The sequence below is a fragment of the Salmo trutta genome, chromosome 14 (assembly GCF_901001165.1).
Source record: "Salmo trutta chromosome 14, fSalTru1.1, whole genome shotgun sequence".
Taxonomy (NCBI): domain Eukaryota; kingdom Metazoa; phylum Chordata; class Actinopteri; order Salmoniformes; family Salmonidae; genus Salmo; species Salmo trutta.
Window position 1 is genome coordinate 56,834,746 of NC_042970.1, and position 24,638 is coordinate 56,859,383.

At 38.3% G+C, this 24,638-nt stretch overlaps 2 protein-coding genes across 7 annotated transcripts in view; one reads left to right on the forward strand and one right to left on the reverse strand.

Annotated features, from left to right (window-relative positions):
* ripor3 (RIPOR family member 3) overlaps window positions 1-8,955 on the forward strand; it is an 85,651-nt gene extending 76,696 nt beyond the window's left edge. For all 5 annotated transcript variants that reach the window (XM_029776469.1, XM_029776471.1, XM_029776467.1 and 2 more), the window contains 5 exons: window positions 1,283-1,441; window positions 4,823-5,025; window positions 7,603-7,686; window positions 8,084-8,174; window positions 8,520-8,955. In XM_029776469.1, coding sequence (XP_029632329.1) covers window positions 1,283-1,441; window positions 4,823-5,025; window positions 7,603-7,686; window positions 8,084-8,174; window positions 8,520-8,620 — 638 coding nt within the window. In that variant the 3' untranslated portion in view covers window positions 8,621-8,955. The remainder of the gene's footprint in view (window positions 1-1,282; window positions 1,442-4,822; window positions 5,026-7,602; window positions 7,687-8,083; window positions 8,175-8,519) is intronic.
* Window positions 8,956-11,367: 2,412 nt separating this feature from the next.
* Window positions 11,368-22,412, reverse strand: blcap (bladder cancer associated protein). 2 transcript variants are annotated; one of them, XM_029776473.1, is made up of 2 exons: window positions 22,301-22,412; window positions 11,368-12,428 (listed from the first exon to the last, which is right to left on the reverse strand). In XM_029776473.1, exon 2 carries the CDS (start codon window positions 12,288-12,290, stop codon window positions 12,027-12,029), a length of 264 nt encoding a protein of 87 aa, XP_029632333.1. In that variant the 5' UTR covers window positions 12,291-12,428; window positions 22,301-22,412; the 3' UTR covers window positions 11,368-12,026. The 2 variants fall into 2 exon arrangements, with proteins under 2 accessions (XP_029632333.1, XP_029632332.1); XM_029776472.1 differs by having other exon boundaries at window positions 22,297-22,399.
* Between the last annotated feature and the right edge of the window lie 2,226 nt (window positions 22,413-24,638).

Consider the following 24,638-nt stretch of genomic DNA (forward strand, 5'->3'; position numbering starts at 1 on the left):
ATGGGTTCAGTATAGGCCCTCTGTTCATGAGGTTTTCTGGCCTGGTTGCTAGTCTTTTACTGCTTTGGCCACCTAATTGTTGTCTTGGCAGGTCAAGGCGTATATAGTGTCATTGAATGCAGAAGCAGGTACTCAGGTTAAAAGGGATATGTTCCAGTATTAGTCACAATATCAAATCTGTTGACTGACGCAAACTGTCCCAAATGGCAGCTGTCATCCTTTCCCTCCAACTGCTCCTTTCGGTTTCGTTAAAATAGCTATGCCTGAGGTAGATAGAGGGGTTGTTCCATGAAAAGAATGCCAACAGAGCCTGTCAAATTAATGTGTTGTGTTAGAGGTTTCATGGTGCTTGTATCTAAACCAAAGCAAATCATTTTTAAATTGTATACATATCAGTTGGGGTCTCTATAAGCTTCAATATTAGGTCACAAACCTAGCATGAATGTGCATCCTTGTAGCTGTGTGGACTAATACAGTGAGGGAAAAAAGTATTTGATCCCCTGCTGATTTTGTACGTTTGCCCACTGACAAAGAAATGATCAGTCTATAATTTTAATGGTAGGTTTATTTGAACAATGAGAGACAGAATAACAACAAAAAAATCCAGAAAAACAAATGTAAAAAATGTTCTAAATTGATTTGCATTTTAATGAGCAGGGGATCAAATACTTTTTTTCCTCACTATATTAATCCACACAGCTACAAGGATGCACATTCATGCTAGGGGATCAAATACTTTTTTCCCTCACTGTATAGTCAAAATTGGGTAAGTTGAGCCAATGGCAAGTTGAGCAAATTGAAGCAAGGCATTATCACTGGGATATGAGGTAACAACAGGGCCTGGCCTATGTTAAACGTGTAAAAAAAAGTACAAAGTGTTTGTTACGGTAGGTGTTAAGCCTGTGTTAAAAGATGCTTATAACGTTATTAAAAGACAAACAAGCGATTGTGATTGTGTTGAATTGTGTTTTGGAAATAAAGATAGACATGGTTTTAAAAAAGTAGTGGTAATATTTCCTTCAGTACAGAAATTTGATCGGCAGTTTAACCACTTTTTTATAGACAAGCTATGTTTTCAAAACTGCAATGTTTACATGAATTCAGATTTTTTTATTAAGTTCAACATAATTCTCTATATGACAGAATGTTAAAATGAGGTGAAATCATTATTTTTTTTTTTTACCAAGTTACTCTTCCCAAAAGGCCCCAAATTGGTGGAATGACCCATAGGCTAGCTGGTATTTGACTGTAGTGGGTCACTGATACATTGTGTCGTCTGCAGTGTTTGCGCAGCTGTTGCAGCAGATTCAAGCTAGCTGTCGGATGGTGCCTATGGCCCGCTACAGTCCGCAGAGGGTCACAGTTTTCCAGCTCTCCACCTACCTGAGCCGCTGGAGCTTCACAGACCTGGGAGAACACATCTCCCGCCTCTCCAGAGAAGGTATCCTGTCAGAGACTCTTTCACACTATCGTGCTGACCTGACCTGAACCAAACTGTGCTGGCTTGGTTTTCATGGCAAGAGGATCATTTACATGCCATCCAAACAAAGCTCCAGTGCTGTACAAAAAAGTATCAAAGATAAAAAGAAAAAGAAGGGACATAGACACAACCGGCGACAACCTTCAACATTGAAGTGTTGCTGTATCACCTCATTCAGTTCCTTGCATTTGAGAAACGTTAGCCACAGTATGTTAATCTTAGGACCATAATGGAAGATTTACGGATTAACAGAACAGTCTTGAGTTGATCTTGAGGGTCGTGAGTATCATACATTTATTTATGCATATTTTAAAGCCCCCAAATCCTATCCATAGGAAACAATGGGGTTTTGTACAGGAAGCAGAGGTACAGGAAGCAAAGGCAAAGACAATGTAGTAGACCACAGCAAAATAGATTCTCATAGAAACAGTTGAAGTCGGAAGTTTACATACACCTTAGCCAAATACATTTAAACTCAGTTTTTCACAATTCCTGACATTTAATCCTAGTAAAAATTCCCTGTCTTAGGTAGGTTAGGATCACCACTTTACTTTAAGAATGTGAAATGTCAGAATAATAGTAGAGAGAATGACTTATTTCAACTTTTATTTATTTCATCACATTCCCAGTGGGTCAGAAGTTGACATACACTCAATTAGTATTTGGTAGCATTGCCTTTAAATTGTTTAACTTGGGTCAAACATGTCGGGTAGCCTTCCACAAGCTTCCCACAATAAGTTGGGTGAATTTTGGCCCATTCCTCCTGACAGTGCTGGTGTAACTGGCCACTCCAATACCTTGACTTTGTTGTCCTTAAGCCATTTTGCCACAACTTTGGATGTATGCTTGGGGTCATTGTCCATTTGGAAGACCCATTTGCGACCAAGCTTTAACTTCCTGACTGATGTCTTGAGATGTTGCTTCAATGTATCCACATCATTTTCCTCCCTCATGATGCCATCTATTTTGTGAAGTGCACCAGTCCCTCCTGCAGCAAAGCACCCCCACAACATGATGCTGCCACCCCCGTGCTTCACGGTTGGGATGATGTTCTTCGGCTTGCAAGCTACTCCCTTTTTCCTCCAAACATAATGATGGTCATTATGGCCAAGCAGTTCTATTTTTGTTTCATCAGACTAGAGGACATTTCTCCATCTTTGTCCCCATGTGCAGTTGCAAACCGTAGTCTCACTTTTTTATGGCGGTTTTGGAGCAGTGGCTTCTTCCTTGCTGAGCGGCCTTTCAGGTTATGTCGATATAGGACTCATTTTACTGTGGATATAGAACTTTTGTACCTGTTTCCTCCAGCATCTTCACAAGGTCCTTTGCTGTTGTTCTGGGAATGATTTGCACTTTTCGCACCAAAGTACGTTCATCTCTAGGAGACAGAAAAGGTATCCTTCCTGAGCGGTATGATGGCTACGTGGTCCCTTGGTGTTTATACTTGGGTACTATTGTTAGTACAGATGAATGTGGTACCTTCAGGTGTTTGGAAATTGCTCCCAAGGATGAACCAGACTTGTGGTCTACAATTTATTTTCAGAGGTCTTGGCTGATTTCTTTTGATTTCCCCATGATGTCAAGCAAAGAGGCACTGAGTTTGAAAGGTAGGTCTTGAAATACATCCACAGGTACACCTCCAATTGACACAAATGAAGTCAATTAGCCTATCAGAAGCTTCTAAAGCCATTACATAATTTTCTGGAATTTTCCAAGCTGTTTAAAGCACAGTCAACTTAGTGTATGTAAACTTCTGACTCACTGGAATTGTGATACAGGGAATTACATGTGAAATAATCTGTCTGTAAACAATTGTTGGAAAAATTACTTGTGTTATGCAGAAAGTAGATGTCCTAACTGATTTGCCAAAAATATAGTTCGTTACCAAGAAATTTGTGGAGTGGTTGAAAAATGAGTTTTAATGACTCCAACCTAAGTATATGTAAACTTCCGACTTCAACTGTATTTTAGATCCAGGAGAACGTGAGAGTCCCAAAAACATTCCCAAGACATACTATACTGTACATCTGGATGGAATCTGTCGACACTATTCCTATTCCATGTACACCAGAACTAAATTAAGTCATAAACTGGAGCATGTGGGTGCTCTAGGACATGAAAAGACCCATAGTGTGAAACAAAGGACAGGTTTTGTTAGTAGCCCCTACAGCTGTGTCTTCAGAAGGCCCAGGGGACCACCCACACCACACACTGAAAGATCCATACTACTGTAAATCTGCATGTGCAGAACGTGATGAGTTACCCGGTGAAGAATGCTGCAGAAAAGCTTAGATAATTGGGCATCTATGGTCTAGCCAGACCTGGGATCAAATACTTTTTGAAATGCATTATATGTGCTTGGTTTAGTGTGCCTGTTGTGGAACCAACAGAAAAGTCCCAAAAGTGCAAAACCATCCACCTGGCACTTCAGGCATGCTCAAGAAAGTGTTCAAAGTATTTCAAATAGTATTTGAACCCAGGTCTAGTCTGAGCTGCCACAGCAGCAGTTGGGAAGCAGCCTAGAGTACTGTATTGGATGGAAGCCATGCATAATTTGTTTTATTATTGTACAGTAGGCTATGCATTTTGACTGACAGTGGATGGTTCAGTCTTGTGGTTTTTATTGATAAGCCCTTTTGGGTTTGTGCTCAACATCTCCTCAACATGTGTGTCCTTTATCTCTCTATCTATTTCCTTTCCAACTGTTGTTGTACAAATATTTAACCTGTCTATACCTTCCTTACTGTTTCTGCATTCAACAATACCTACCGAGTTGTTCGGCAAATTAATGACAAGTTGTCTTTAAGGAGATAAAAGCAAACTGGCACCCAGACTTTTAATTATACACTGAGTGTACAAAACATTAGGAACAGCTTCCTAATATTGTGTTGCACCCCCTTTTGCCCTCAGAAAAGCCTAAATTCGTCAGAGCATGGACTCTACAAGGTGTTGAAAGTGTTCCACAGGGATGCTCGCCCATGTTAACTCCAATGCTTCCTACAGTTGTGTCAAGTTGGCTGGATGTCCTTTGGGTGGTGGGCCATTATTGATACATACAGGAAACTGTTGTGTGAAAAACCCAGCAGTTGCAGTTTTTGACACTCAATTTTCTTGGCCATTTAAGTCTCAAGGCTTAAAAATCCTTCTTTAACCTGTCTCCTCCCCTTCATCTACATTGATTGAAGTGGATTTAACAAGTGACATAGGTAAGGGATTATAGCCTTCACCTGGATTCACCTGGCCAGTCTATGTCATGGAAAGAGCAGGTGTTCCTAATGTTTTATACACTCAGTGTATAGAAAGGTGAAAATAACTTACAATCTGTTGGTGTGTGTGTGTCAGTGTACCTGGTGGCTGCTCTGGAGAGTCCTAAGAGGAGAAAGGCCTTGAAGAAGCTGAAAGGGAGGCGCATCGTCGAACTGCTGCCCCTGGGCTATACCCTCCAGCGACTAGCCAGCCTCCAGACAGATGCCAACCACAAGGTGTCCCAGGCTGCCAGCAACTGTCTCTGCAGAGCCGTGGGCTACAAGGCCTTCAGGACAAAGGTACGGACGAGGCCAATAGTTTTAATAGATCGGTGTAACTTTTAAGTCATTACCTGCTTGGTAACACTTTACATGACACCCAGCATCATAAAACGTTATGACACGGTTATAACACTGTCATGACACATATATTTACACCTGTTGTGACATATTGCGTTATTTTAAGGCTGGTTATAACACCTACATAAGTGTGTGAAAACCTACAAAACTTACTACGGTAGTTATTTCAAGGCTGGTTATGACACCTACATAAGAGTGTCAAAACCCACAAAACCTACCACACAAGGCAAAACATTCCATTACACCATAGCCTACATGTCAACAGTATGTTTATTTTATATTTTTTTGTAATTTTATTGACCATATTAAATTATCTTTGTAATTGCGCACACATTGATGTCAGACATGCACCTACCCCAATGCGTTGTTGCTGATGACTGGGATGAATGCAGGAGCATATTTTAGGAGTAGGATGAGACATTGTTCTTTCGACTGATGACTGATATAATGGCATGTATGTGAAAGGCATATCTGGCTTATATGATTATGATGGCCATAATGCTTCTTGTCATTGTCAAAAGTGTATTTTCTTAGTCCAAGTAAAGTGACACAGGATGGTCATAATGCCTCATGACAGTGTCATAAAGTGTATTTTCTACAAGTTATTTCAAATATAATGAAAAAAACATAACTGTAAATAATTCATTACAACAACAAAGGATTTAAGAAACAAACTTTCAAATGGAAGGAAACTTCTTGGCAGGGAAAAACATAAGTTGAATAAATGTGGGTTTTGACACTTTTATGTCCATGTCATAACCAGCCAAAACATAAAGCAATATATGTCACAACAGTTGTAAATATATGGGTCATGACAGTGTTATGACCAATTATGACAGGTTCTGACAAATTATATCAGCTGTTATGACAAATTATGACAGGATTATGACCGTGTCATAACGTCTTATGGCACTGGGTGTCAAATACAAGTTACAAAAAGCTTATGTTTATAAAAATGTTTATAAATGTTTATAAATCCTTCTTTGTTTAAAATCTCTGAAATGTAACTGCATATAATCTAAAATGTAATCTGCATAATCCCCGAAAGTAATCATTTATCATGAGAGGACCATAAACAATAACTAGTAATGGGCTCCTGAGTGGCACTGCGGTCTAAGGCACTGCATCTCAGTGCAAGAGGCGTCACTACCGTCCCTGGTTTGAATCCAGGCTGTATCACATCCGGCCGTGATTGGGAGTCCCATAGGGAGGCGCACAATTGGCCCAGCGTCGTCCAGGTTTGGCCAGGGTAGGCCGTCATTGTAATAAGAATTTGTTCTTAACTGACTTGCCTAGTTAAATAAAGGTTCAATTTAAAAAATGTCAAATTAAAATATTCCAAGAAAGGTTCAATTGTCACCTTTCTGGTAAAAAATTGTTATAAATTGCTGAGGTGTAGTCACTTTTGAGGACACAGCTGCAAGTACACAGAACAAATATCATGAAAATATGAAATATGAAACTATTCAACAAAAGTGTATGAATAACACTGAAATAACTTATATGCTTTCTAAATGTAGTATAATCAAATTATAAAACCACTAACTATAAGATTTCACCTTCCTTATAACTGTAAAATACATATTTGTATGTTTAGTGTTAGAGAAAATGTGCATATTTTCTTTTGATGAAAATGTCTGCTCCCACCGCTATGAACATCACACAGAGCTCTAGCTTCCTCCCTTCTAGATTGGCTTCCTGAACTCATAAGGAACTAGCCTTTCATCTCATATTAATCTTGTCCATCTATGACAAAGTGTTTTTTGTTTAGAATCTATTAATCATTTTAGATGAATAGCTATAAATCGATCTCTGAAAGTGCTATAGTGATGAAACCACTCTCTCCTGCTGCGCTACGATGTAAGGATTGCAGGCTTTGTCAGTGGCGGTAACATAGGGTTCAGCCAGGAGTTGATGGACAGTCGGAAGAGCGAATGAAACGGTAGGAGGGACATCCCAGCTTCAAGTGGTTTCAAATTTCAGATCTTACGTCACACAGGCGGACAAAATATACTACTGTGTCCATGGGAACCAGGATCGATGTATAAGCAAAAATGTCGGTTGGAACCGGTACCAGAACCACACAGGTCTCCTGAACAGGGGGCTTTACATCTAATAGGATTTATTAAATGTTATAAATGCTAATGAATTGTAATGCTTATGAATGTTTTATAAATAATGAAATACTAATTTCTTTACATTTATAAATTGTGTAATTATTCTCAAAGAGTCCTGGGATCCATAAGAAACAAATCCATTACCGAAGGACAACACAACCATCTCATCCCAATATTTAGTCTTTACCGTATCCCTCAGTTGGGATGGTATTTATTACAATTGAAACTGAGACTCAGTGATACGAGCAGCAGTGCATATAATTGTCATATTATGTAAAAAGCATTCCAAATGGAGATTCTCTATTGAAAGAGTTTTTTAGTCGAGGACTAGGTTTAATCTGAGTCTGGGAAACTGGAACATAAAGTTGTTTATGTCCTTATAATTGTATTATCCTCCTAGGCTATCGTCTACTACACGGAAACCCTGAGGGACAGCAATGTCCAGCTCCAGCAGGCTGCCTGTCTGGCCCTCAAGTGTCTCAAAGTGAGTCCTCTTGGTGTGTGATGTCTTTGTGCCGAAGCCACAGGGCTTCATAAGGAGACAAACACAAATCCCAGAATACACAGATGATCTCTCCTCTGTCTGCCCACATGTTGCCATTCGCCACTCTGCGTCAACACACTCCACACTCCAATCCTGTTTGTTTTGGCCTGGCAGTTCTCTCTACCACCCTATTTCATTGGGATTTTTTGTTGGCATATTTGAGGGAGCCACTCAAGTGGTAGACGTTTGGCCCTGCTTGAAAATAAAGACACCAAGCCAGTGTAAAGCGAAGGGTGTTTGTTCTTGAGATGTGTTGTGGTTATGTTTTGAAGAGATGGCACACTAGTGGTTTGGTTTATATAACACGCTTTGAACTTTGAACTCCTGTGTTTGGCAGGCGACTGAGAGCGTGGAGCAGGTGGCTGAGTTGTGGCGGTCGGCTGACGAGGACCTACGCAGCACTGCTAGAGAGACTGTGCTATCATTTGGTAATCAGTCAGTCACATGGTGTTTTCATTAACCTGTTAATTTGCATGCAATTACTTGATTACATAAATAATTTTAACTGTCCTGTGTTCAATTGGGCTAGATTTCTACCTAAGATGCATCATTTTCTGAATTCCAATATTGTGTTATTGAGTGAATGATAAGAAACATGGGCCTATATCACAAATCCTCTAAGTAAGAGTGCTAATCTAGGATCAGGTCCCCACAGTTATCCATTATGATTTAAAAGACAAAACGGATCTTAGGTCAACAATCCTACTCTGAGACGCTTTACAAATGTGAGCCTTGATTTTTCGTAAAGCTGATGCATTTTTTTCTTCTTTTAGGTAAAAAGGGTCACCTTGCATTCCAGCGAATGGACAAGATTTATTGTGAGTTGCAAGAAGAAGCATATCAGAACTTGGATACTGAAATCACAATCCTTTAAAGTTGAGAGAAAAGTCATGAATATACCCCCTCTCCCGGTTTGGCTGCCAAACTGCAGTGACTGGATCTGAGCCAGAGGATAACTTAGAATAGGCCAACAGCAAAACATAATGGGCCATAATCCCTGTACATACTCAAATTGTACAGATGATGTACAAAGCAGTTGTCCTGACCTTAGTGTATGGGGCCTTAAACAGTCGCCCTGCTTCATGTACAGGCAAAACCTGTATAATCATTATGTGCTCTGTATGATATAAAACACAAGATATTTATTCTATATTTTAGCAGTATCAATATGAAATGTACACAATACAAATAAAAGTGGATACATGCAGATATTTGCTTCGAACCAAGCATTTTTTGTGTTTATAAATGTTTCTGGAGTGTGACCAAAGTTTCAACCGGCAGGAGCATGTTTGGAAGCATTAATTGGACAGGTAACTCTACAAATAACTCCTTGCCAAGACAAGACCAGCAAAGATGTATTGAAAAATTAGCTGGAAAATCTCCCTTTGTACAAAATACTCACTTCCTGTGCATTTCAGTGAAAAGCTCCATCTTTGTTTATTTACATCTATGTAGAAATTACATTGGATGTAATTTCTAAATATACCTCAATGACAGGTGTATAAAGGTATTAAAAAGCACAATACTCTAATTACAAGCCAAAAAGATTAGAACAGAATGACTAACAAAGCCAAAATAACTATTTGCATTATAAACCTCCCAAATATTGAATATATCCTATAAATAAAATTGGCAGCAACATTTTCATGAATGAGCAAATCGAGACTGATGATCTAACCTCTTTTAATGGCAAACAATTTGTCATTAGCTACAGCAACAGAACATAATACAATTATCTTAAGTTTCATTGTCAAAAGTTCTCAAAACCAGACCAGGCAAAATGTGAACATTTCGTGTGGTCTGTGGTTCACTGGATAGCCAGCTGCAAAATGGTGAACTTTCCCTGATAAGTATCACACCGTGCTGGAGTTAAAATAATCCAAAACATTTTGATTAAGAGCTAATTAGCTTGTTCAGCAGTTTCTTTATGGCCCAAACGAAAAGAATCAATGTTAATATCCCTCCAGCAGACAGCATTAGAATACTATACTTCACATTTCAATGACTAGATTTACAAAACTTTATAAAAGCATACTTTTGTCTTTTCAAATATTGGGATTCTGTGAAATCTCATTCTTTCAGCAAATATGCATTTTCATTTTTCGGTCTTGGGCATGGGGTTCTCGTTTTCTCAAATGCAGATAGTGGGCAATTGATAACACTTAGAAGTCGATATGAAGCCTAGAAGAACTGAGAAAACAAGGCCACAGCATCATGCTCAGTGTGATAACACCTTCAGAGGGTGAACTTTATTAAATGAAAACCAGTAGTAGCATTTGAACTCTGCAGAAGTGACATACAGTGCCTTCAGAAAATATTCATACCCCTTGACTTTTTCCACATTTTGTTGTTACAGCACAAATAAAAAAAAAATTATTAAATGTTTAAAAAAAAGTGGGTCACTGGCCTACACACAATAGTAAAAATTTGCTTAACAGGTCACATAAGTTGCATGGACTGTACGCAATAATATTGTTTCACATGATTTTTGAATGACTACCTCATCTCTGTACCCCACGCATACAGATAATTGTAAGGTCATTCAGTCGAGCAGTGAATTTCAAAACATAATCAACCACAGACCAGGGAGGTTTTCCAATGCCTCGCAAAGGGCACCTATTTGTAGATCGGTAAAAATAAAATAAAAAGCAGACATTTCCCTTTCAGCATGGCGAAGTTATTAATTACACGTCGGATGGTGTATCAATACAGCCAATCACTACAGAGATACAGGCATCCTTCTTAACTCAGGTTGCCGGAGAGGAAGGAAACCGCTCAGGTATGTCTCCATGAGCCATTGCCTTTAAAAGTTAGAGTTTAATGGCTGTGATAGGAGAAAACATTGTAGTTACTCCACAATACTAACCTAATTGAAGGAAGGAAGCCTGTACAGAATACAAATATTCCAAAACATCTTTCATGTTTGCAACAAGGCACTAAAAGTTAATTTGCAAAAAAATGTGGCAAAGCAATTAACTGTTTGTCCTGAATACAAAGTGTAATGTTTGGGGTAAATCCAATGTAACACATTACTGAGTACCACTCTCCATATTTTCAAGCGTAGTGGTGGCTGCATCATGTTATGGGTATGCTTGTAATCGTTAAGGACTGGGGAGTTTTTTCCCGATAAAAAAAGAAATGGAATGGAGCACAGGCCAAATTCTAGAGGAAGACCTGGTTCAGTCTGCTTTCCACCAGACACTGGGAGATTAATTCACCTTTCAGCAGGACAATAACCTAAAACAAGGCCAAATCTACACTGGAATGGCAGAGTTACAGTTCGGACTTAAATCTACTTGAAAATCTATGGCAAGACCTGGAAATGGTTGTCTAGCAAAGATCAACAACTAACTTGAAAGCACTTGAAGATTTCTGAAAAATAATTATGAGCAAATATTGCACAATCCAGGTGTGGAAAGATCTTAAGAGACTGACACAGAAAGACTCACAGCTGTAATTGCTGCCAACAGTGCTTCTACAAAGTATTGACTCAGGGCTGTGAATACTTATGTAAATTAGATATTTCTGTATTTAATTAGCTCAAATTTCTAAAAACATGTTCTAACTTTGTCATTATGGGGTATTGTGTGTAGATGGGTGACATTTTATTTATTTAATACATTTTGAATTCAGGCTGTAATACAACAAAATGTGGAGTAAGTGAAGCGGTATGAATATTTTCTGAAGGCACTCTAGATAACAAGTTCACATCACTCGCTTTCTCTTGACGTCCAAAGCTCAACAGGGAAGCAGGATTTTCATGTTCACCTTCCTGCTACTGTAACTTATACTGATAGTCAGCATTTTCACACCAACACCACATTTGATTTCTACCCTTTGGAAACTTTCAGATTTCTGTAATTAAAACATATGTATTAACATTACTTTAGAAAACTCTAAAAGGCAACCCATGCAAACGTTTAGATCCAATGAGGCCAGGGTAGGCAACGTTCACTAAAAACCAGGGGAAAAAGGCAGGGGTGGAGGGCAGTAGTGAGGAGGGTAGGGTAGGCTATTCTCTGGGAAGTGTACACATGCCCACACATTTAAAAGCATTGGATTGGTGTATGCATGGGGGATTCACCATATTTCATACACCAGTCAATTCCTTTTAAATCCATGAAGAAAAGTGAACAAATGCACACTAAGGGCAGAGGGGTTGAGAATCGGGATGAAGTCTATGTTTCTCCACATCGACAGTGTCAGGTGGGAGATTTTATTCACAGCCTAGATACAGATTGTCCAGGATCCATCTGCGCATCATGTCAGGGGAAATCCTCTTAGGTGCCCACAATGCTGGGGTCGTGTGCACAATCTGGTAGAGTGGAGTCATGGCAGTGGTACAGAAAACAGTTCCCCCAGCAGCTGTAGCAGATGAAAAACAGCGCTGCCAGGAACACTAAGGCACAAATGGTACATGGCTTCCTCTCCAGCAGGAAGCTGAGCAGGTAGAAGCCCATGAACATTGAGTGGTTGAACCATAAAGCCGGGTTCAGAGGTTTCGGGATGAGGAGAACCGGGAGCAACCACTGAAGGCAGTACATTGTCTTTGAGGGGAAGGCAAACGCACACCAAGCTCAATCAGGTGGCCACAGGGCTGGGTGGAATGACACAGTGGGGTTTCCTAACCATCGCAGTTGTGACGTCAGAGTAGGTTGTAATCTGTTACCTTCAGGTCAGGCCTAAAAGGAGAACATACAATAAATAAAAAAGGTGCAGAAACAACACAAGCCATCAGTTTCTCTTTGACATGGCAATGAAGAAAGTTTAGCGTAGTGTAGCTATTGGTAGGGTCTTAGGTGACGCTACAAACAATGGACACAGAATTCTACAAAGAAAAGCTGTAAAATCTGTTTCCACTTATTGTCAATAATGTGGTTGTCAAAATACATAAATCATTTGAAAACAATATGGCAGATGTCACCGATGTCTAAACATCCCAATACTGTACGTTACGATATTTACGCGATATGAGTCCAAATGTAAAGCATGTGCTGTGCTAAGATCGTTCAAATCTGTGGGACAGCCCTTTTTGCGAAACCGGTGTGTTCATATTTGCTCTTAGCGATGGGTATTCCTCAACTTATCAAAGTAAGATCGATGTGACATTTGAAGTATGGGAAATTCCTCAGGGTGTTGCATGGTCATCGGACGTCTTTTGACTGAAATAAGGTGAAATATTTTTTCCTTCGTTTCAGATGTTTTCAGACAAAAAAAATGCAGGTAACAAAGTAGAACTTCGTAGCTACATTTTGATGTATGGTTGAGAGGAATTGGTCCATGCCGTTCACTGAGGCAACGAGCTGAGTGAGAGGCAGTGCTGCACAGCATTGGCTGTTTTGTGCCAGCTGCACATTTTTGGATTGATGGTTTTATTCTTTCAAGTAAAAACTACCAGAATTCAGTGGCTAAATACCAGTGAATTGAAAATGGGTCCCATCTCTCTTTCTGTGCAGCTGGCTAGCAGGTAGCCCACTGTTTCTTCTGAGCCTAGGCTAATTATTTGATGGAAACATTGCAGTTTATCCTTCCTTCAAACTTATCAACATCAAAAATAACATTACAATGTAACCCAGCTAACGTGTAGGCGTACCTTTGAAGTAGGGCTGACCCCAATTAGTCAGTCGATAGGCTGCTGGTAGACCGGGATTTTTTTAGAGCCGTAGCTAGATATATACAGTACCAGTGAAAAGTTTGGACATCAAAACTATGAAATAACACACATGCAATCAAAAAAAAAGTTAAATCAAAATATGTTTAATATTAAAGAGACTTCATAGTAGCCACCCTTTGCCTTGGTCAAAATGTGTTTAATTTAAGAAACCAGACAGGTGATTTGATCTGTGTGACCTTTTTGACCTTTTCAGATAACTTGAAAATGAGATCTAAGCAGTCCTACCCTCATGAAATGAAGTGTTGTGTTCCTGAGAAGATTCTCTACAACGAAGTAACGTTACAACACCAGAACTAGGCTGGACAATAGAACGAGTCAAAACTCACCAAAGGCTGGAAAAATGGCCAAAGAACGTTGGCTGAGTTTGGAACACTAGCGCAAGGTCATAGCAAATGAATTGAAACAAACCGTCGCAGAGCCTCTTCTGACTGAAGTGATGCTTAGAATTCCATTTCCCCTAAATGGCACAAAAATATGTAGCCCTTTTTATTTTACCACTACAATCTGTTCTTAGGACGAAACTGGAAAAAAAATAACTTGTATAGAAAGTAAACAACCGCACCTTGATGGTGTCAACTGAGCTTATGTCTGCGTAATGAGGAAGTAGGGAAAAAAATGAAAACTTTGGACTATTTCTGGTCTAGTGATCGACGACCACCGAGCTCGCTGCCCAGACTTACTTTATTACAAAGAGGAGATTGTCCTGACTAAAATGGTGTCTGACTTAAACTCTAAATATACACATTGTGAGATATTTAGCGAAATAGACAGTCATACCCCTATTTCCTCTATAGGAAACAATGGGACGACATCAGAATTCCATGAGAAAAAATATAATTTTTTTCTACCAGAAATTGATCGCAGCATACCTACATTTACGTCATTAGAAAGAATAGATGACCTTGAATTAAACGGTGTAGAACTTTAAAACACATCAATTGAGTTATTTGGCGAAATACAGACATTGCCATTATGTTGGGGAAATAGGGATGTCTAAAAAGCGCTGTCTTTTATTTAACCAGCTTACTATTTGTCTGCTACCATTTGCCTTTGTGTAATACATTTTGTTGTTTGAACTAGCAATAAATTAACTTTTCATTATTCACTGGTCTAATTCGCTGATAGCATGGCATGGCTGGCAGCACACTTCTGAAAATGAGCTGCTCAGCAAAGCATAGGCTCTTAAAACCTCTACGGGATCAGTGTCCCCCCCCATGGGACGGTTGAGCTAACATGTGCTAATCACATTAGCCTAACAACAAAGACAATCCAAGGACAGACATGTCTGATATGGGCAGAAAGCTTAAATTCTTGATAATCTATAACAGCACTGTCCAATTTACAGTAGCTATTGCAGTGAAAGAATACCATGCTATTGTTTGAGAGTGTACAATTATGAACTTGAAAATGTATTAATAAACCAATTAGGTACATTTGGGCAGTCTTGATACAACATTATGAACAGATGGTTCATTGGATCAGCCTAAAACTTTGCACATACACTGCTGCCATCTAGTGGCCAAAATCTACATTTCACCTGGGCTGGAATAATACATTATTGCCTCTCTCTTGCATTTCAAAGATGGTAAAGAAAAGAAAAATGTAAAAAGTTTTTTCCTTTGTATTATATTTTACCAGATCTAATGTGTTATATTCTCCTACAGTAATTTCACATTTCCAAAAACTTCAACTTCAGAGTTTCCTTTCAAATGGTATCAAGAATATGCATATCCTTGCTTCAGATTCTGAGCTACAGACAGATTCGGGTATGAAATTTTAGGCAAATTTTTTTTTAAAAAGGGTCCGATCCTTAAGAGGTCTTATGAATTCCTGAGATCAGTCTCAAACCTGCCCCACCTATCCCAGCCAATTGCTGGACTTTCACATAGAGGTTATTAGGTCACACCTAGTTCAAACCACATTTGAAAAATAAAACAAAATGTGGCTTGTCTATCAAGTGTTCTGCTTTGCAATAATACATATAATAAAATAACTAATAAAGAAACAGCTAAACGCATATAGGTTTTCATTAAAAAAAAAGAAAATGCTATTTAGTACTATAATGGTATTTACTAACATTGTATTACTAAAATAGTGTAGCATAGAACACTTTTAGAAACTATCAAAGAATTAGGGTTAAGGCTAAAATGGGTTATACCTATTGTTAGGGGTTAGGGCTAAAATAGGTTATACCTACGGTTAAGGCTAAAATAGGTTATACGTAGGTTTAGAGTTAACGCAAAAAAAAAAATATGGGTTTATAGCTCTTGCTCCTCCTTGTGGCCTTCTCTGGGTACTATATAACTCATTCGCGACACTTGCTGGGCCATAATCAGCTGCGTCAGATCTACAAATCAATGAGCTAGACCTATCAATTTGGTGGGGGCGCTCAAGATGGCGGCATGAGGGTGTAACATTTCTAGCTGAGGAACAATTTTTGGGTTTTCTCAAAGTTTATAGTTTTAGACTGCAGTTGCAATTAGTTTTTTCACCAAAAAATGATATATAACCATACAATGTAGCTATTTTTAATAATTTTGTAATTAATCAAACCATATTTTGGACGATTTCCAACGAACAAGCTAGCTATCGAAGTTTCAGCGTGTGTAGTTAAGTTAGCCTGCTAATGTCTTCATAGCTAGTAGCATCGAAACAGGACATGACCAAACTGTTGCTGAGATAATGGATGTTGAAACTTCCAAGGAGAAAAGAGGCATTGTTGAAACTCACGCATATGCTTTCAGTATAAAAAAGGGGTGTGAATGCGATTCATATCCGAATAGCCCAACCAAGGAGCAACTTCCAAAGAAGCTGAGAAGTGAACCATCAATGAGCCAGCTACAGGACAAAATCGTCCGCATCCTCACAGCTAAAATCAAAGAGAGCGCAGATGACATCATGGATTTGGTGAAAAAGAACACTATCAGTATCGTTAACCTGAAGAAATTGATTGATTTCAATGCTGAGGAAGTAAAAACTGAAGCACCAGACCGCAACATTGAAAATTCAGGTTGCAAAGCAGGAGAAGAAACTCACTGAAATGGAGTCAAAGGTAAATGAGAATGACTGGTATGGTCGGAGATGGAATCTTTGAATTTATGGAATAGCATAAAAATCTGACGAGAACATCAAAGCAAGAGTGAAGGACATTTGCAGGGCGATAGTCCCGGAGGAGGAGCAAAATGTTGTTGCCGGGTCTCTGGATGTAGTGCACTGTCTGAGTAGGCTGAGAGATGGGGAAAACAACCAGCCACCACGACCAGTGATCATGAGATTCATCTCCAGGACAGCGAGGGATAGGACATGGAAAAGTGCAAAGAAAAATTACTATTTAAAGAAGAACCACCTGAGGTTCAAGGAGGATCCGACAGCATTTGACAAAGAAGATCGGAATCGTCTGTGGCCGATGATTGAGAGAGCAAGGAAGGAAGGGAAAAGTGCATACTTTGCGGGAGCCAAGGCTTTTGTTAATGGGAAAAGGGAAATTCACACTGACGCCTAGCTTGTTGACTCCTGGATTTATCAAGTGAGTTGTGCAGGACTGAGTTTTATTTGCATCTGATAAAACTTTATATTTCTTGAGGAAAGAATATTGTTTGTGTGAGCCAAACTTTTTTTATGGCTATATTTTTTTATGGCAGGGAAATTCGCACTGACACTTAATGTTAGATTGGCTATTCGTTTTACCATCAAGCTATGGTACAATGTTATTTGCAATTGTATAAAAATATATAATTTAGGTCAACCACTTGCGTGGTGCAAAGGACTGTTTTTATTTGCAACTAGTAAGAACTTATCTTTTTGTGAGAACCCGATTCATGTGAACGTATACAAGTTTAATATACTTCATATAGTCACTGTGATAGTAAATGTCCATTTGTTTTTTTCTATTAATGCCAGGGGAATCCGTAGTATTTTGAAAAGGAAATCTTTATTTTTGTATTGTAAGGGTAGGCGTGCCGACTTATTTCATTCAAGAAACTCATGCCTGTTCCACAGATACTCCGTTTTGGAAGTGTCAATGGGGGAATGATATTTGGTACTAATCGGTCAGCAGGTGTCGCTATTTTAAAAGGCAACTTTAAGGGTCATATATTGAGCCATGAAGCAGATAATACAGGGAGATGGATTATACTATTGGTATACATGTCAACCACATTCAATTCATTGTTGTAAATACTTATGCTTCCAATAACAAGTCAAGTAAATATTTTATTTAGAGACATTGAGAGGAAAATAAGTGAAATTATGTCTACATTTCCATTAGCCAAAGTAATATGGGGTGGAGATTAATATAGTATTACATGATCATCTAGATAGATGGCCTCCTAAAGATAGCAATTCTGTTTGTGAGATAAGTCTACGGTTAGGTGTTGTAGATATTTGGAGACATAAGAACCCAGATAAGATTATGTTTACACGGAGTACCAAAGATTTAGCTATACAATCCCGTATTTATTTCTGGTTGATATCTAAAGATATGGCTGACAAGGTTGATACAGTCTCTATGGAACCATCAATTTTAACAGACCACAAAGGGATCTCAATAAAGATAAATATGCATGGTTTGTCGTCAAAAAAAGTTAGTAAAGGTTACTGGAAAATGAGCAAGACTTTACTAGAGAATGAAGTATTTAAGAAGGAAGTAGCAGGAATTATTGATAAATAGTGGAATTGTGCCTGTGTTAGGAATACGTTTGGAAGTTACTGGGAGCTAATGAAATTTGATAAGGCTTTTGGCTATTTCAATGGGGAAAGAAATTGCTCGTGCCAAGAGAGAGAAAGAAAATGACATAATAAAAGTGAATAATGGATTGTACAAAAAAAAAACTGAACTAACTAATCAGGAATTACTGGAGCTATCATCATTGCAAATGCAGTTAGACTGTATCTATGAGGAAAAGGCCCGGGAGCGTTTGTAAGATCAAGATGAAAGGAAGAGGGAGAGAAAAATACAAAAAGGGCAGGCGAAAAGACTTCCATATGTAAATTAATGATTAATAATATTCCCAATGGAAATCCAAAAGAAATCTCTCAGCATGTTGCCCAGTTTTATCAGAATATGTATACATCAGCCCAGTCAACTTCCAATTATGGATCTTTTCTTAGACAATGTAGCAAATATTTCTAAGATAGATAATGATTTCAGGGATTTTTGTGATGATGAGTTATCTGAAATTGAGATAAAAGACTGTATTAAAAGACTTAAGGACAATAGGTTCCCTGGAAATGATGGTTTAATAAGCGAGTTTTATAAAGCATTCAATGATTAATTGATTCCTTTCATTCTTGCTTTGTTTCAAGAATCAATAGAAAAAGGGGAGTTACCGGCTTCCTTAAAGCAAGGTGTAATCACTTTGATTCCCAAACCTAATAAGGATTCTCTTTATATAGACAACTGGAGACCCATTAGCCTGTTTAAAAATGATAGGAAATTATTTGCCCTTGTATTTGCTAAGAGGTTGAAACGAGGCTTGCATCATATAATTGATGAAGAACGATCTGGTTTTATGCATGGTCGATACATTAGTAATAACATCAGGTTGATCTTAGATATGATTGACTGTAATGACCTCATCCTTGATGATAGTTTTCTTATGTTTGTTGATTTTTATAAAGCTTTTGACACTGTAGAACATGAGTTTATGTTCAAAGCAATACATTTTTTGGGGTTACGTGACTTTTTTTTAAAGCAGTCCAAACTTTATATAGTGGTTGTACTAGCTCTGTAAAATTAGATCACGGGACATCCCAAAGATTTGATATTGGCCGTGGCATTAGGCAGGGCTGCCCAATTAGTCAATTTTTATTGGTTACTCAAATTATGGCTCCTCATATCAAGAAAGGGAATTTAAGGTGTTTCAGCACTTGGCAATGAATTTAAACTATGTCAACTGGCTGATGATACCACCATATTTTTAAGAGACCAGAATGAGGTTTCTAAAGCAGTTTCCTGTATTGAAGACTTTTCCTTAGTTTCGGGTTTGAAAATGAATATCAATAAGTCAGTTTTATTTCCACTCAAGGATTGTGTTTTACAGGAAGTATATGGTATCCCAATTAAAGATAAGGTTACTTATCTTGGAATTGTTATATGCAAGGATGAAAAACAAAGGAGTGAATTAAACTTTAATCCCATTATTGCGAAAACAAAGGAGAAATTGAACTTCTGGTTGCTGAGAGATATTTCGTTATACGGTCGGGTTTTATTGTCCAAAGCTGAAGGGTTATCCAGATCGGTTTATGTCTTGTCATCACTTGAATTATCCCCTAAAATTGTAAAGGACTTAGATAAGATTTTTTATAATTTTATTTGGAGGAACAAGCCTCACTATCTACAAAAAGATATTCTCACTAATACCCAAGAACAAGGAGGTCTTGAGGTTTTAGATTTCAATACTCCAAATAACACTTTTAAAATAAATTGGATTCTAAAGTATGTTAAGAACCAGAACAGTACTTGGAATGTCTTCCCTAAGTATTTATTTGACTCCGTTGTTGGTTTAGAATTTTTGCTTCGATGTAATTTTGATGTTGATAAAATCCCAGTAAAGTTGGCCAAATTCCATAAACAGGCAATGTTAGCTTGGATGTTAGCGTATAACATTTTTTCCCCTCACAGATACTTTATATGGAACAACAAAGACAAACAATTTCAAAATAAGTCTCTTTTTTCGTAATTGGTTTGAGAATAAAATTATTTTGGTTGGTCAGTTACTGAATGAGGATGGATATCTACTCTCATATGAGGAATTTCTTGATAAGTTTAAAATCCCAATAACCCCGAAAGAAAACGCAATTGTTTTTAATGCAATTACAAGGGGGTTGTATCTCTTTTAAATTCCTCTGTGGTTGATGTAAGTAACAGACTTACATGAAAATATATTCATTGGCAATATTAACATCAAAGATAAATGTAGTAATAAACAGATTAGGAATATTGTTTGTGATACTACAATTCCCTTAGCAAGATTCTTTTGGTCAAATATCTATGGTGATATACAATGGGGGAAAACATGGAAAATTGCTAACAAATATTGTATCAGTAACAAGGTAAAAGAAGTTTCATTTAAAATGTTACATAGAATTTATCCTGTGAAACATGTTTTGGAAAGATGCAAGCTGAATATTGACTATAAACGTGATTTCTGTGGAATGGAGGAGACCATTTTGCATTTGTTTTTTTTGGCTGTATTTATAGTAGAATTTTTGGGATTGACATACAGAATTTTGTTACAAAAAAAAAAAAAAAAAAAAGGCCCCGCTGTACTATTTAATGGTTTTGATATGATTTATTAAAAAAATTCTGACAGATAAAGATGCTAATAATAATACTAGGTAAATTTCATATTCACAAATGCAAATGGTCTAATTCAAAACCCAACTTTATTCACTTTATAAATGAATTTAAAACAATATGGCACTATTTTAACTAAAATGAAAAACAAAAAGGCAATTAAAACTTGTATTATTAATGAATATGATTTGTTTGTTTAGGATTAATGGCAATCTAAATAGTTTGTATGTATGCTTGTTTGCATGTGACTATTACTCTTGTTTGTTGATATTTGTTAATAAAATAAACCTATCCATCTGGTTTGCAACTCATTGAAGCTGTGCAGCATTCGCTCAATTAGAAGGAACAGATTGACACATATCAAATGACCCAGAAGCCATTTTTTTTATTTTACCATTAACTAGGCAAGTCAGTTAAGAACAAATTCTTATTTTCAATGACGGCCTAGGAACAGTGGGTTAACTGCCTTGTTCAGGGGCAGAACGACACATTTTTACCTTGTCAGCTCAGGTATTCGATGATCGAATGGTTGGTTACAAGTCCAATGGTTTAACCACGAGGCTACCTGCCATAACATTCAAATAGAGGACACGACATGTTTTGTTTAGGTTTACACCTTTTTTTGAAGAAAAAAAATATGGTTAACCATGACCAGAAAACGTTTGGCTGGCGCATAGTTATCATACAGTACAGTGTCACCACAAAGTGTACCCAGGCGAAAAGTGAGCTAACGTTACCTCACCAAGTAGCAGTAAGATTACTTGAGGTAAATCTACGAAGTTAACGTGGGCTCATTGCCAGCAATAGCAAAACAAGCTTTGTGACGCAGAACAATAGGCTAGGAATAGAACACTCGGAAGGTTGCTATATAACTAATAACTGGCAGGGCGAAAAATGCTCAAAAATAAGGCAGCTGGTAATATTATTTAACTGGACTCCACGGCGGATGCAATTAACGAGTTTTTAAATTAGAAAAAAAGCGTTGATTTAATGTCCAGCCTACCAGAACCATAGATTAACTTGGTCCCCTTAACCCAGCTGCTTTAGCAAGTTTGTTGCAACCTGGCTAATCAAGCTCTGAATCAGTCTATTTGCTTGTTAGTTAATAGAAACAAAGGACCACATGCACACAATTGTCTTATTAAATAGCTAGCTAGTAAAATGTCCCTGCAAATGCAAAAATAGCTACGCTAATCTGCTAATACGTAGGGCCGAAGGGGATAACATAGCTACTACTAGCAGTTAGCTAAAGCAGATATGTTGGTTAGCTAAGATCCAGGACAGCAAATTGTCTTTTTCGCATTCAAGGCCGGTTAACTACGGTGGGATTGATTTGGTTGACTAGCTAACTAACTAGTCAGTAACGTTAACGTGATAGCTAGTTAACGTTGGCTTCAACAATAAAACAAGTAGTCAACGTTACGTTTGCTTGTTAATAATTAGCAGGTTGGCTGGTGAGATACTATTTACTTTCTTGCATAGCAAGTTACAATAATATGTCACATTGAATCATACATACAAGTTCGTGTTAATACCTAGCTAAGTATTTGCATAAACGCTTTAAAGAATAAAACTAGACCTGCCAATTTCCAGGTTCATTCTTGCTCGAGCACACTACTCGACTCCATTGCTGCTGCCTTAAGAGTAGACGACGTTCCGTACTATGATGGATACTTGGGACTTCCATACACCCCCCATTGCAGTTTAAAATGGTTACGCTTTGAACACACCGACAGTGTTTTATGCAAATAGTAAGCAGCATCATCTGGATATGTATGCAACAAAAGTTCAACATTCACACCGAACACAATGCATCTGCAACGCAACGTTTCAGTGGAAATTAATGTAATTCTGGTGTACCAAAATGTCAGACACTGTGGGTGTTTATCGAAGTATTAGGATTTAGGGACGTCCCAAGGATCCCAGATAGCACTGACCTCTAGACGACTGCGTAGCCACTAGCCGTTGTCACTAGATAACACAGCCACAAATTCATAATTATGTCGAAACACCGCACATTTCTGCAATTTATCTTCTTACATTTTGATTTTAAACCTGACCCTAAATGAAGACCGAAAAGCATTTTTTTTAAAAGCCAATTTAGACTGTACTTGTGGAATCTGACTTTGTGGCTGTGTTGACTAGTGACGACCCAGTCTGGCATAGTTAAGCTTTTCCATTGCAGGACCCTAAGAAATATACTGAACAAAAATATAAACGCAACAATTTAAACGATTTTACTGAGTTACAGTTCATATTAGGAAAACAGTCAATTGAAATGAATCCATTAGGCCCTAATCTATGGATTTCACATAAGTGGGCAGGGGCGCTGCCTGGGCTGGGAGGGCATAGGCCCACCCACTGGGGAGCCAGGCCCAGCCAATCAGATTGAGTTTTTCCTCCACAAAAAGGGCTTTATAACAGACATAAATACTCCTCAGTTTCATCAGCTGTCCGGGTGGTTGGTCTCAGACAATCCCGCAATTGAAGAAGCCTGATGTGGAGGTTCTGGGCTGGTGTGGTTACACGTGGTCTGCGGTTGTCAGGGCCGGTTGGACATACTGCCAAATTCTCTAAAATGACGGAGGCGGCTTATGGTAGAGAAATTAACATTCGATTCTCTGGAGACAGTTCTGGTGGACATTCCTGCAGTCAGCATGCCAATTGCACGCTCCCTCAAAACTTGAGACAACTGTGGCATTGTGTTGTGTGACAAAACTGCACATTTTAAAGTGGCCTTTTATTGTCCCCAGGTGCTCCTGTTTAATGATCATGCTGTTTAATCTGCTTCTTGATATGCCACACCTGTCAGGTGGATGGATTATATCGGTTATATCGGTATATCGATTTTATGTCATCAATGACATCCAAAGCTTAGTTTGATCATGTGCTTTTTCAAACCGTGTTACAAAATGCTTGCTCCCACTGATTTCGCTGCGGTTCCGAAGCTTTCTTCGATTCCAAGCTGCTTTCAAACACCGACCTCTACTAGACACCGTACTTACAAATATACAATGAACAAACATAAATGCAACATGTAAAGTGTTGGTCCCATGTTTCATGAGCTGAAATAAATGATCCCACAAATTTTCCATACGCACAAAAAGCTTATTTCTCTCAAATGTTGTGCACAAAATTCACCTTACGCCGCCATCACCTCATGTTTCAGCATGATAATGCACGGCCCCATGTAGTAAGTTGAAAATGTCCCAGTTCTTCCATGGCCTGCATATTCAGGCAATCTATGAGGAACTCAAACTGCTCCTTGGTGATCTGATACCGCCTTCCCTCCAAAGGGGCTTGATAGGCTGCAAAAATAAAATACAATAGATCGTTAAAACATACACCCCTACAAACTTTTTTAGGTTAAAAGACTATAAGAGCACCATATAGAATTTAGGAACAGCATTAGAATGGTTTTTTTATTGACTGACTTCTCAAGATAGAAGTGCACACAAAATACCAGACTTGACACAGGAGACAATACAGGACAAGTACAATGATACAATCTCAGCCTTTGCTGTTACATTACAAATGTAACAACTTGCCATCTTGGTAAGGTTCCCATTGTTGAATGTCTTTCGCCTCTTGCAGGAACTCCTCTGCAACAGCAATTAGATTGCTGGCCATATCTTCATCAATCAAGTTACTTCTTGCCCACCAAAGGCTCTGCAACATGGTCTCCAGCCTGAAAAATAGACCACAGACCCGATTGGCCCAGTGACATTTTATTTTTATGTAGCTAACAACCCCTTAAGTGTGCTCTTGTCTAAACTGTGCCAACTTGTAGAACCTCTGACCTATGATGACAATTGTGCATTGACAGGCGATGCAGTTTTGACTAGCTACAAACTAGCTAGAAAAAATGGCCCATTGAAATTATTCTTCAAAATGGTCACATATACAGCTCTTAGCTATATC

Bases quoted from the DNA above. Each gene is read 5' to 3' on its own strand.
- blcap (XM_029776473.1), bottom strand. From the start codon at position 12,290: ATGTACTGCCTTCAGTGGTTGCTCCCGGTTCTCCTCATCCCGAAACCT.